We start from the raw sequence: 13372 nt of genomic DNA, 5'->3' as shown, positions 1-13372 counted from the left end.
GTACATGTATATCGGTTAGATAATTGTATATATGTAACTATTATGTATATGTATCAATGATTGTGTTTGTATATCTGCATAAAATTTGAATTTGTATACAATTGAATCGAGCTAAAATATTTGTAATTTTGTATAACGCGAGAGAGAGAAAGAAAGACAAAAGAGAACTGGGCAGGGGAAGATTTGTATTAGTACAATTATAAGTGAATAGGACGGAGAAATATGTATTTGTATTTGTATATATAATCTCTCTCGCTTTATACTAACACAAACACAATTTATACAGTTTTGTTAGTATAAAAGTAAGAGAGGCGACGGAGAGAATTGAGAGTGGCGAGCAAGAATCATGGGAGAGAGGCGAAAATAACAATGTGTTTGCTATAAATTAGAATTAATTGAAACTTTAGCTACATAATTTATTTTTATGATCGAAATTATTAATGTTAGAAATATCAATGAAAAATAAAATATAGATCCATGAAATAGATGAATGTTAAGGAGCGTCACCGGTTGATGCTTTAGTATATAAGTCAGGATAATTAAGTGCAATCTTATCCCTATATCTTTAGTAAAAGACCATTTTCGATAACCCTCAGCGAAAAAATCGTGTATTTGAAAATTACAAAGTTTTAGAAGTTTAAGGAGGTGAAGCCTACTCTATCGAGAAAAAAATAGATTAAAATATAAAACAGAGAAAATGAAGGGAGTATAGGTGAAAGCTTACGTATATATAAATACAGATGCTTGCAAATGGTTCTTAACGTCTTGTCCCATTGATTAGTTTTTAAAGGAAAAAAAAAAATACTACAATTTTGGTACAATATAGTTTTGAAATGGTCACTTTCACTTACAACTACAAAATACAAATAATATAAATCATAATAAAGTGCAATAAAAGGAGGCCCTGCATCCATTAATTTCAGTGTTAATGACAAAACAGTCAAAGAACTTTTTGCTATTTTCCCTCTTGAGAAAGCTAACAATATTTTATCTGAACAAATTGAACTCTTACATATCTCTGCATTTTCCCATTTATGTGCCCTCATACTTCCAATTTAGGAGTAGAATATTATTTCATTGATTGACAAGAGCTCCTTTGCGTATGCTTCTCCTTATAACAGTATATATATCAAAACTACAATACACATACTGCTTTCCATTTCCAACACATTTTACTTCTTCAATTGAGGTAAAAAACACACTTCAATCCCTCTTAACAAATCTCCCCTGCAAAATTATAAGACAATTTGCTAACGACAAGACATGAATGGGCTAAAACTTTATTTATGTCACGAACATTAACAATATTAATGTAAGTACCTTAACGCGAGGGCGTTTTTCAGCGTTGAGCTTGCGAACTTGATATCGGATAGTTTTAGAGAAGAGTCTGTTCTGTCTCTTCTCTTTGTACCTCATTACACTCGCCTCTCTTCGTCCCGCCTTCATATCCTCATCCTCTACTTCTCTTTCTTCATTTCCAATTACTTCTGGTACTCTATACACAACTGAACTGCTACTCATAAGTTGCCCCTATACAAATCACAATGTTGTCCTTTGAATTAGCTATTTCATTTTGTCATGTTTAATACAATCATGAAACAACATCTTTTAATTTGAATCGAGAAATCCACAAATGACACAATATTTGAAACTCTATGCGTAATAGGATTGTCACTCCAGTACCACCATAAAGTTTGAACTATATTGTTTGTCTACTTCACACATCACAGGTTGTGTTCTTACTGCTAGCACAAAATCATGCAAGTTTATTTTGTGTATCATTATTACATGAAACAAGTTTAAAGTCTTTCTAAATTATATTTTAATTTTAAGCCACTAATTTTGTTGAACTGCCATAATGGAAAGGACTAAAAAAAAATGACTATCTAGTACTGAAAGAGGCAATTATGGAGTTGTGAGACAAAAATTCACATGTGTTTTAATAAGTTTTCACGGAGAGCTACAATTCCTTACTGAATGGTTGATGGAGGTGTAGCCTACAGCTTGCAGACGAATAAAGACAGGAAAAAGTTTGAGCAAATTAAGTAAAAGCTAGCCCCACGACGGTCAGGACAATTCAAATGCTCAGCACTTAACATTAACATCTATCGACCCACCACTTTCACCTAAGATTTAACCATGACATTAACTACTCCTTTTGTAAATAATTCTCATGTGATACTCGATGTATTTATTAATTGGTAGGAGGCACTAATACTTACCCCAGTAAAAAGAAAAACGAAAGAACTTTACTCTATTTGATGCAAACATCCAAAAAAAAGAAAATTAAAAACAATCTGCAAAAGCTATAGTAAGAACAAAACAGGGATTCTCATTGGCCAGAAGAAAGAGAAACTCATACATAAAGTTGAAATTGCCTCGAGGATGGAAGTAAGCTCATTTCAGCCAATTATATTACTGCTATCTCTTTTGCAAAATTAAAGTTTCAATGGAACATTTTTCTAAGTCAAATTAAAGCATTTCCCGAGTCACAGATCTACGGTAAACAATTTCTTTATCTAAACAAAGATAAGATTTGTATACATTCAATTTTTCTACTCTCGCCAAAGTGGGATTACTATGAATGTGTATGTTATAAATTAAAGCATTTTCTATAATACACAATTATATATCAACGGGTTTAAGTTATTTACCCTAAATCACACCCTCTATATCATAGCAGGTAATTAGATATCAATTAATATCTTAAATTAATTATTAATCAATGCTTATTAAATAAATTACCGGCAATTTTTCTTTTGTGTGTGTGTATTAGATAGTGAAATATCAATATTTCATGTTGAATAGTTTCGACATTACATTATGTTTGGGTATAAAAGGTTATCCTTTCCTCAATTTGTGATAACCTAAAGATACCATCCCTTTCCGATATCTTAATTCCTCATCTTCTCTTTTTAATAACTACTTTTAAAAAGTGTAAGATTAATGTTACTTGTAATTATCGTTTAAATGACCTGATAGCATAAATTTAAAAGTAAGGTAAGAAAAACTAACATTTAATGAAAAAGGCATGTCGTAGGCGAGAAAATCGTCATGGATGTCCGGAACGATCTGGGGGGACTCGGACTGAAGGTAAAGTGGACCTTTATCGGACCAAGCATTCAATATTTCGTCATAATCAAGCTTTAGTGACAATTGTTGTTGATGTTTGTTCCACGGACAACTACTTACTTCTTCATCCTTCCTCGTACTCTCACTATGTTGATCGAAATCAACAACATCCGAGTAAACAACCCATTTCTCTTCTTCCCTGTGTTCCCTCTCTTTGCTCCTTAGAGCCGTCCGTACAAGCTCACCTTCTTGTCCTCTATAACACAAAATTAACTCAGTAACCCGCTCAAGTATTGGGTCAATCCAACAATATTCAAAATGCAACACAAAATTAACAAATCTAAAATTTAAAAAATATGTGAATTTAAAAAGAAGTCATATTGGTCGAGTTTAATTATGACCTGTAAATCCATCCTTACTCGATCTATTTAATTTAATTTCGAGTAGAAAAAATGGCACCTGTACCTGTAAGTGTCGGCAAATGTGAGGCTCGCCTCCGATGACGAAACTGTCATGTAAGTACTTATGTTGCTGTCAATTTCATCCTTTGAAGAAACGAGAACTTCGTTGAGTGTAGTGGCGCTGTTTTCAGCGCCAGCAAAGAAGAGAGCTACGTTCTCATCTTGGGCAGTACTAGTACTGTCTTTATCATCTACCAAATTTTCTGGGTGCAGTGGGAAGAGATTGAGCTGATCATGTGTGCTACCGTTCGATGGTGAAACAATCATATGATCTGACGGTTTCTCCGATAGCTCGAGACTTAGGCTCAGGAACTTTGGTTTCCTGCGCTTCAGCTTGTTTCGGGTTTTGGATTTACGATTCTTTGGTGTGACGGACCGGCATCCGGCATCGGACATATGCATAATAACAACAATAATAATCAGATCACTTCACTGTATTGGTTTTTTTTACAACACTACTCAACAAAAGTGTAATGTTTGTAGGGAAGACTTGTCAATATTATTTTGATGATGCTTTTGGTGATTGATCAACAGCAGAAAGGTCAGTGTCGCACTTTTTGACACGTGGAGCTCGTTGATTGGACATGAATGAAGATTGTGTTGTTATCTGGATTGCATTGCTGCTGGTGCCTTCAGATATTTATTTTTTGGAGAGGTAAATAATTGAGTATTCTCGTGATTGAATTTAAGATCACACCTAATTGCTCTATTAGTTGGCAACTCTTAAATTTGGTCTTTAAGAAGCCATTGCAAATCAGTGATCAATGAAAAAATTAGCTACTTTTTTATTTCTTTTTTGACCACGGTTAAAACGAATAGAGAATTTAAAAATGAATATTTAATCATGGTTTCAAACATTACACTATGGTCTAATATTTTGTCGATAAGCTTGAGAGCAAATATTAGACAATAGTCTGACTTTGTCCGCAAAGGTAATTTTTCCAAGGACTATACTTGCACAACAAAGTAGAAAGGGTTATTAGTGTAAATCAGCCAATTAGTTGGTTCCAGTTTCCAGCCCAAAACTTTAAAGGCCCATATAGGAATCATAGGGCTATAGAGCATCGTCTCAATGCCCACGCCCAGACATCGGCTCTTTTTACCAGCCCATAACTTTAGAAAACCCATGTCTCAAATTTTAAAATGTGGAGTAACATTTTTCTTTCTTACTTTCTCCGTTTTTTTAAAAAAATGACCTAGTTTACCGACTACAATTTTATTTAGCTTGTCTACAGACGATTGATGTAAAATCAGTTTCTTTTAAAAAGTGTTATTAAAAAAATATTTTTTGGTGAGAAATAACTTGTGTTTTTACCTCTACAAATTTGATGACTTAAGTTGATCTACTCTAATTATAGCTTCAAGATTAGTTAAATTAACACTTAATAAAATTAGATTCAATGAATGATGAAGATATGATAATAAAACTTTGCAATTCCTAATTACGTTTATTAACGTCTAGAAAAGAGTTAGTTAGGACAGTACATATGCATATATAGTAACGGTATCTAATTATAAATCTGTTTTGCATTCTCTACATAGTAATTCATTCACTCTTTAAAGTCAGTATCTTCCCCGTGGCCTGTGGGAGAAAATGAAGACTCTACACTTTGAAGTTTGAATTATAGTTGTTTTTCCAAGTAGGCTTAAGAAAGTCTTATGCATCTATATCTATGTTTTGATTTCCTGAATTTAACACCCGTTGATGGTTCTACATTTTTTGTTTTATGGCCAATTTTTAAAAAATAGTATTACGTTGAACTTATTAAAATAAAATATATGGTTATTATATTTAAATTGTAACGGGTTATATTGGATCATTTTCTTCGTTAATCTACATTCAATTAAAAAAAGGAGAAATTACGCAAATATTCCATAAAAGCAAAATAATTACAAACATATACCCGACTAAATAATTATACTATATACCCCATCTAATACTATATTGATATCATTTAGACTGATAATTTCACTTAATTGATATATGTATATATATATAGTATCATTGACTAATAAGTAATTCCTGAACAAGAAACCTTAATAATACCACAACAATATACATATATTCTTATAAGATCATTGACTAATGAGTAATTTCTGAACAAAAAGCTTTAATGATACAAGTACAGTATATATATTCTGATTTAATATCAGCTAAACGAAATTATCAACTTTAATGATATCAATACAATATATGATATTAATTTAGTATCCGTTAAGCGAAAATTATTAGCTTTAATGAATTGGGGTATGGGCTATAAAATTTTTGTTTTGAAAGAACCAGTATTTCTTGAATTATTATGTATTGGAGTATGACACATGTAATTATTTGAGTTTTACGACCCATTTATTTAGTTTTTTCCCTAAAAATTTGAAAAAGATTCTAAGGGAACTTATTTAATCTAAGACCTTCTACTTTCAAGATTCATGACATTGTCCGGACATCCATTAGTAATGTCAAATTTAGTACTCTCAATTTCAAATTAATTGAATTGTTGAGAAATTTTTTATTTTTTGATTTAGCTTAATTGTTCAGTTTTCAAGGCTATTTTTAGAGTGTTCTTCCAATTTTACCCTTCATTAGTTAGTAATGGAATTAGTGATTAATTAATAATTAGTTATTTTAATCATAAATTTGACAATAATTAATAAGGATAAAAATGGAAAATTATGCCTAATTTATGTCTTTAACCTTCTTTCCTTAAATGATGTGAAACACCTCAACTATTTAATTAATTTAAAATGGAGGAAGTACATGAAAAAAAGTATAATTTTCAATTTGTTCAAGTTTAGGTAGATTGGATTTGAAATAGGTCCATTCCTATTTCCTAATTAAAGATGTGGATTAACTTGAATCCTCCAAGTAGTCTAAATCAACTCGACTTATTAAAATAGAGAATAGTAAAAGGATATGTGGGGCCTGAACTTGTAGAATTGGTGCATGTCAACTAACCGATAATTTTGACTTATGCTCTTACTTTAACTTCAAACGGTACATACTGTCTGTATCTTTATTAACATAAAGATAAAAACCTTATTTTTTACCTTTGATATAATTTGGCTGAAAAGGAATTAGGAAAGCATAACCGTCCAATATTTCTATAAAAAAAAAAGCAGTCACGAAAACTTATCATGTGGTCGTTAATGTTGAATGTTGACTATAATGAACTTAGGGGTCATTTGGTGTGAAGGATGAAGAGAGTTAATCCTAGGATAAATTTTAAGTAGCTTTTAATCTCTTGTTTGGTTGTAAAGCCTGAAATAACTTATTCCAGGATTAATAATTAGTACTGGGATAATTATTCCTCCACTTGGGTGGTATAGTAATACCGGGATAACTTCTCCAGGGATAAGATACATAAATGACAAATATATCCCTTTATATTCTATTTATACCTCACTTTTCACATTTATGTATAACTATTTTTGAAAGTCTTCAACCTCCTTAATCTTAGATAATTCTTTTACAAAAAAAAAAAAAAACTCATTACTAAAAAAATATATATTATGTAATGCAAAATCATAGTACATATCTTATTATAAATTTGTTTTTTCACTAAACAAAAATATTAGCACATGTCCTCCCGATCCCCCACTCCCCCTCCAATATTATTTTTAATATCATGTATAATAATATTCACTACTCCTTATTTTTATGATAATTTTTCATATGTTTCTATTAAAAATTACACTATATAAATATAGTTTTTATTTATGAGTATATTTGACTAATTCTTATGTTTATTTATATTTTTTGATTTCTTACAAATCCTCTTTTACTTTAACAAACTTAAGATGAAAATTCTATTTTTAAGCTAAATAAGAAAAAGAAAATCAATACATACATACGGTACCATAGTGGGAATGCACACACAAAAATATTTAAACTAAATAAGATGCAAGTTTTATATTAAAAAAAATGAATAATTAAAGCTTGCAAAGAAACTATAAAAAACTAAATAAAGTGAAGGGTAATTTTGTAAACAAATAACTTGTTCTTAAAATTTATGCAATACATATTATTTTGAATACAACAAACCAAACACTCAATAAAAAATAACCTCAGCATAACTTATCCCATCATAACTAATCTCATCATAACTTGTTTTCAAACCAAACGACCCCTTAGTTTTGTTTTTATGTGGGATTATTTGTTGCTCAAAAAAACCAAAATGTTTTCTGAATAACCATAGTTCATTAAAATGGATTTTTTAAACCGAATCAATTATAACTATAGAGAAAAAACTAAATAAAGTGTTTAAAACAGAGCAAAATAAAGCAGTCAATAATCACACACAAAACAGAAAATTTACTTTTTGTCGTGAATTTGGTTCTATAGCACCATTCCTTAATTGATGGGAAAAATACCACTTATTTCGGTCCCCAAGGGTTCAACAATATACTTGAAAAAAAGAGAGTTACTGTTCTCTTTTGACTTCTCGTTTTGTGAGGAAAATATATGTAAAGAATTCATAGAATTAATATGTTGACAAATATTTGGACACTGTCACAAAGTATAGAATATTGTGTTGCCTAGCTCATTCTTATTAACCAAAATCAGAAATCACTTCATCAATGATAAGAGCATGACAACTGACTTTATTGGCATTTAATTTCTAGTAACAAATCAATCGGTTTCGCAAGACTTCTTATTCCCTCCATTTCTTTTTATATTTCATTAGTTGGTCCATAATATATTGCATTTCATAAAATTAATGTATAAATTACAATATTCTTCCTATTTTACCCTTATAAGTTATTAGTTTTGAAAATATGCATTTGAACAACATAGAAAACTAAGTGAATAATTTATTTTGATTGGTCAAATTAATTCATATTCATTTATTAAAAAGTTGAGTTAGAAAAATTAATAAGGGTAGAATATAAATTTACTTAACTTCTTAATGCACATGAAATAAAAAATAATAAATAATATCATATAAATAGGAATGAAGAATTTTTTAATTCCCTCATGATGTAAACAATATTTATTTTTCCCACGTCATTTAAGACCACCGAGAAGTACTTGTCTATACTTGTGTAGATCGTAGATATTATATTCCTTCGTTTTGAAATATTTTTCATATTGTTATCCCCAAGAATGAAACTGTATGAATTTTAATTAATATTTAAAATATTGAGCTAAACTACTTCAATGTAACTTTTGAAATTAATTAATTTAAATCTCAAAAAGTGAAATATAACTAATATTTTGTGATGGGGAAGTAATAATTTAAATGGTGTTATAACCTTTTGAAATCGGTTAAATCACATCCAGTACGTAGAAAATTTTATAATGTGACACTGAATAGATTTAATTATTGTTGATTAATGGCATGAGTTACAACAAAGCACGCCGCTTAAACAAGTTTCTCGCTTACCAATTATTATTATGGTCGCCGTAATCACATGCAGTGTAATTTCTACTTTCTACTGCTAATCTTTTAATTAGTTTTATGCATCTCTTTTTCAACGGAGTGGGAAGCCAAACATAGAATAGTCCATCACTATATTACATAATGTATTACCATTAGCTGAATAAATATAAAATATTCTTTACATCTGTTTAAATTTTGGTGGGAAATTTAAATGGTATACCTATGATTGGAGTATTGTTTTTAAAAATATATATATATTTTCATTCCAAATTAGTTGTTAGGTTTCATTTCTTGAGAATAAAACTACATAACTATTGATCGATCAGTATTTTTAAAACTTATAATTGACATGAGAAAAGTTATAACATTTAATACATTTTGAATATTTGAATATTTAGATTTTAATTAAAAAATATTAAGTTGATCTAATTTCATTTTAACTTTGAAGATTATCAAAATTAACTCTAGAAAAACTAAATATAACAATAAATTTAGTAGGGATGGGGTACATTATTTTATTAATGTAGAAACTAGAAACTAACCTAACGATCAAAACTACCAAGTGGGAATCCAAAAGAACATCATCAGAAATTATGAATCAATTGAGGCCCACCTCTAGTTTAATCACGCCATTCATCCCGGGTATTTTCTTCCTTTATAAACCCCTCCCCCATTTCTTCATTATTTACTCACCTCACCTCAACACAATATATTCTTTTCTATCTACAGGGCTGGCTCTGCTTTACCCCCATTAAAAATATGTCTACTTTTCTCTTCACATTTTCCCTCCTTCTTCTAGCCCCACTACTCGTAATTAGTTCTATCCAAGACCCAGAACTTGTTGTACAAGATGTTCATAGGTAACACAAAAACCACTAGTGACAACTCGTAGTTTTATTCAATTTATTGGTATTAACTATTTTTTGTTATTTTGAACAGGAGCATCAATGCGTCATTGACGAGGAGGAATTTGGGCTATTTATCGTGCGGATCAGGGAATCCAATCGACGATTGCTGGCGATGCGACCCCAATTGGGAGAAAAATCGCCAGCGATTAGCTGATTGCGCCATTGGCTTTGGAAAGAATGCCATTGGAGGAAAAAATGGCCGAATTTACGTGGTTACTGATTCAGGGAACGATGACCCCGTGAACCCCAAACCCGGAACTCTAAGACATGCTGTTATACAAGACGAGCCTTTATGGATCATTTTCAAAAGGGATATGGTCATTCAGCTCAAACAAGAGCTCGTCATGAACTCTTATAAAACCATAGATGGTCGTGGCGCGAGTGTTCACATTTCAGGTGATCTAGAATTAAAATTTTCATTCTTTTCTAAAATTCATATATGTTAGTTATATTTTGCGATTACTATTGTTTCAGGTGGTCCGTGCATTACAATCCACCACACCAGTAACATTATAATACACGGGATTAATATACACGATTGTAAACAGAGTGGTAACGGCAACATTAGGGACTCACCAAACCATTCCGGATGGTGGGATGTTTCTGACGGTGACGGTATTTCAATTTTCGGAGGGAAGAATATTTGGGTGGACCATTGTTCCTTGTCTAATTGCCACGATGGTTTAATTGATGCAATTCATGGATCTACAGCAATCACGATTTCTAACAACTATTTTACTCATCATGATAAGGTGATGTTGTTGGGACATAGTGATTCTTTTACACAGGACCAAGGCATGCAAGTCACAGTTGCTTTTAATCATTTTGGTGAAGGTTTGGTGCAAAGAATGCCAAGGTGTAGACATGGTTATTTCCATGTGGTGAATAATGACTATACTCACTGGGAAATGTATGCCATTGGTGGTAGTGCTGCACCTACTATTAATAGCCAAGGCAACAGGTTTCTTGCTCCCAATGAAAAATACCGCAAAGAGGTATTTCAATTCAACACTGAACATTAAATTACTTTTATCTCATATACTATTACTACTAATTACAGAGAAATAATTTTTCTTTGACCATGATTTTTAAACAAAAAAAGGTTAGTTGAAAAATTGTTACTTATACTAAAAGTAGTATTGAATTCTCGTGATATAAAACAGAAAATTCTAGTAAAAGGGTTTGAAAATTGCTACTTTTGAATCCACTTGTACAAATTTTTGGCTCGGCGCTGACCTATACTATTTCCCAATGTGCTAAATTTACTCTTGTTATAGGCTTGTACGTCGTTATCGTTTAGATGATTTAATTTACCACCTTGTCGGTATATAGAATTTGAAATGTTTTAAGATTACGCTAAATAGTTGAAATTTAACAGGTGACAAAGCATGAGGATGCACCAGAAAGTCAGTGGAGAAGCTGGAACTGGAGATCAGAAGGTGATTTGATGTTAAATGGAGCGTATTTCAGGCAAACAGGGGCAGGTGCATCATCATCTACTTATGCCAGAGCTTCAAGCTTAAGCGCTAGGCCTTCTTCTTTAGTTGGATCAATCACCACAAATGCCGGTCCTATTAACTGCAAAAAAGGCTCCCGCTGCTAGTAAATTTAAATTTATTTTACAAGGAAGAACTTACGATTACTAGATGACGATAGTGAAAGAAGTAGTGTTTTAATTAAGCTGAAAATGGTACGGAAAATATACGGAGACCATTTCGCAAAACTTATATTTCAATCGTTATTTTTCGAGGACAGACTATTACTACTAATTATTGTCCTTTGGACGTTTGTTTGTTCCTTGATATAGTGACGTACTATCTTGGATTTTCCCTAATCTGTTACTATCTTCCTTTATTTTTACTTATTTACTTGTCCAGACTAGCAAATCAAGATAAACTTTATAACTTAGTTTGCATTTTATCAATATTATTATTACTGTAGTCATGTTCCAAAGTTTGAGTTTTATTATTTTCAAATTTCAAACCGACGAGGAAATGGTTAAAATTAAACAGCAACTAAATGTTCACTGATAATATCATGATTTTTAGGATGCTTAACGACCTTTTATATATAGTCTTCCACAAATGCATGATCTATACAAATGCTGATCCTGAATTCATATTTGATGAGTTTAACTTTTATAGGAGTAGTCTTAATTCTGTTCAACACATTGATTATATTTTATTTACATATAAAAATTTATATTTTTGGCCAAACTATTGGATTCAATTTAAATATACGTCGCATCTGCCTATATATCGCACCAGGAAAGTTTCATCAATCTAAAAAATTGAAACATAAAAAAAATTGTACTAGACACTACAAAAATATACTAAACATAGCACATATTGTGCACATAAGAAAAGTTATAGCAAACTCTAGAATAGTTGAAACTGCTAAAAATAATATACCTCCGAAATGTGAATTCCCACTGAATTTTTTTATTTTTTGACGGAGATCTTCAAAGGATCAAAACAGTTGAGATCATATCTTAGAAATTATTTTGCATATATCACAGATATAAGGGACTATTTTTGTTATTTTCTCGTTATTTGGGTAAGATCCGATATTTAATGTGAACATGCATGGGATTTTTACGACTGCTTCAGTTGTCTATTCAAGGTGGAAGAAATTGATTGGTCAATACACTTATCTTTTTTCCCACTCTTCTTAGGAGCTTTTTCCGTTAATCATGGAAATGACCCTACGCTACAAACTAAGGAATTTACGACATAATTGATAAGTCCACTTTTTTGACAATTTGAGTCACTTAGCAATTACTATAACTATTCCTCTGCTGGAATTGTAGGCATCAAATTAGTTAACTAACTGAACGATTATCTTAATATGAAATTTTCTAGTGTGAATTGAAATTTAATCGAGTTTACTATTGAGACGCTGGACCGACTCAACAACATTGGGCCTAAAGCGAAACTGAAGAGAGGGGCCATAATATTATATTTTTTTCATCATATATACTTTTAATTAAAATCTATTTTTCTAGCTATTTTAGATGCGAAGTCATTAGATACTGTTTTATAATCAATTGTTTTAATAATTCTTTTTTCAAATGGTAATATAACTAATTCATTCAATCTCTCTTGAGACATTGTTGATCTTAAAGAATATTTAATCAATTTTAATTTCGAAAAAACTTCTTTCGGCTGAGGTAACGGTTACATGAACTGTTAACATTATTCTATAAGCAATGTATTTGGAAAAAAAATCAAGTCTTTTTATTTGATTGAGTATTTTCGTTAGATCATTATCTTCTACTTGTATTATTTTCCTTAACACTATTAATTCAAAAAATAAATCTAAACCATCAATATCAAAATAACTATTACATGTTAAAGAAAGTTCAAAGTTAAGACAATATTTTTCAAATTCTCGTCATCTAGTGATCTCAATATTTCACCACTAAATAAGAAATCAAAAATATTTCCATATGCTTCAATTGGTTCGAATCTATTTTGAAGTGAAAAAATAGTTTTATCTATCCTACATATATAAAGCAATAAACACTAAAAGATTCTTCAAGGGATTTTGTGAT

The 13372-nt window shown here is 30.8% G+C and overlaps 3 protein-coding genes across 3 annotated transcripts in view; 1 reads left to right on the top strand and 2 right to left on the bottom strand.

Moving 5' to 3' along the window:
- LOC125811031 (uncharacterized membrane protein At3g27390-like) overlaps positions 1-13372 on the bottom strand; it is a 112987-nt gene that overhangs the window by 27203 nt on the left and 72412 nt on the right. The gene's annotated exons all lie outside the window — the stretch shown is intronic.
- Positions 1042-3994, bottom strand: LOC125811041 (zinc finger protein CONSTANS-LIKE 16). Its single transcript, XM_049490529.1, has 4 exons — positions 3538-3994; positions 3016-3328; positions 1321-1530; positions 1042-1227 (listed from the first exon to the last, which is right to left on the bottom strand). Exons 1-4 carry the CDS (start codon positions 3933-3935, stop codon positions 1204-1206), a joined length of 945 nt encoding a protein of 314 aa, XP_049346486.1. The 5' UTR covers positions 3936-3994; the 3' UTR covers positions 1042-1203.
- Positions 9602-11565, top strand: LOC125811034 (probable pectate lyase P18). The gene is made up of 4 exons (XM_049490523.1): positions 9602-9771; positions 9851-10215; positions 10294-10814; positions 11198-11565. The coding sequence occupies exons 1-4, from the start codon at positions 9671-9673 to the stop codon at positions 11420-11422; spliced, it is 1212 nt and encodes a 403-aa protein (XP_049346480.1). The 5' UTR covers positions 9602-9670; the 3' UTR covers positions 11423-11565.

Source organism: Solanum verrucosum, unplaced genomic scaffold (assembly GCF_900185275.1).
Source record: "Solanum verrucosum unplaced genomic scaffold, falcon-dt-bn FXZP01000032.1, whole genome shotgun sequence".
NCBI lineage: Eukaryota > Viridiplantae > Streptophyta > Magnoliopsida > Solanales > Solanaceae > Solanum > Solanum verrucosum.
Note: the sequence above shows the minus strand (reverse complement) of the source record. Positions and strands in the feature narration are given on the sequence as shown.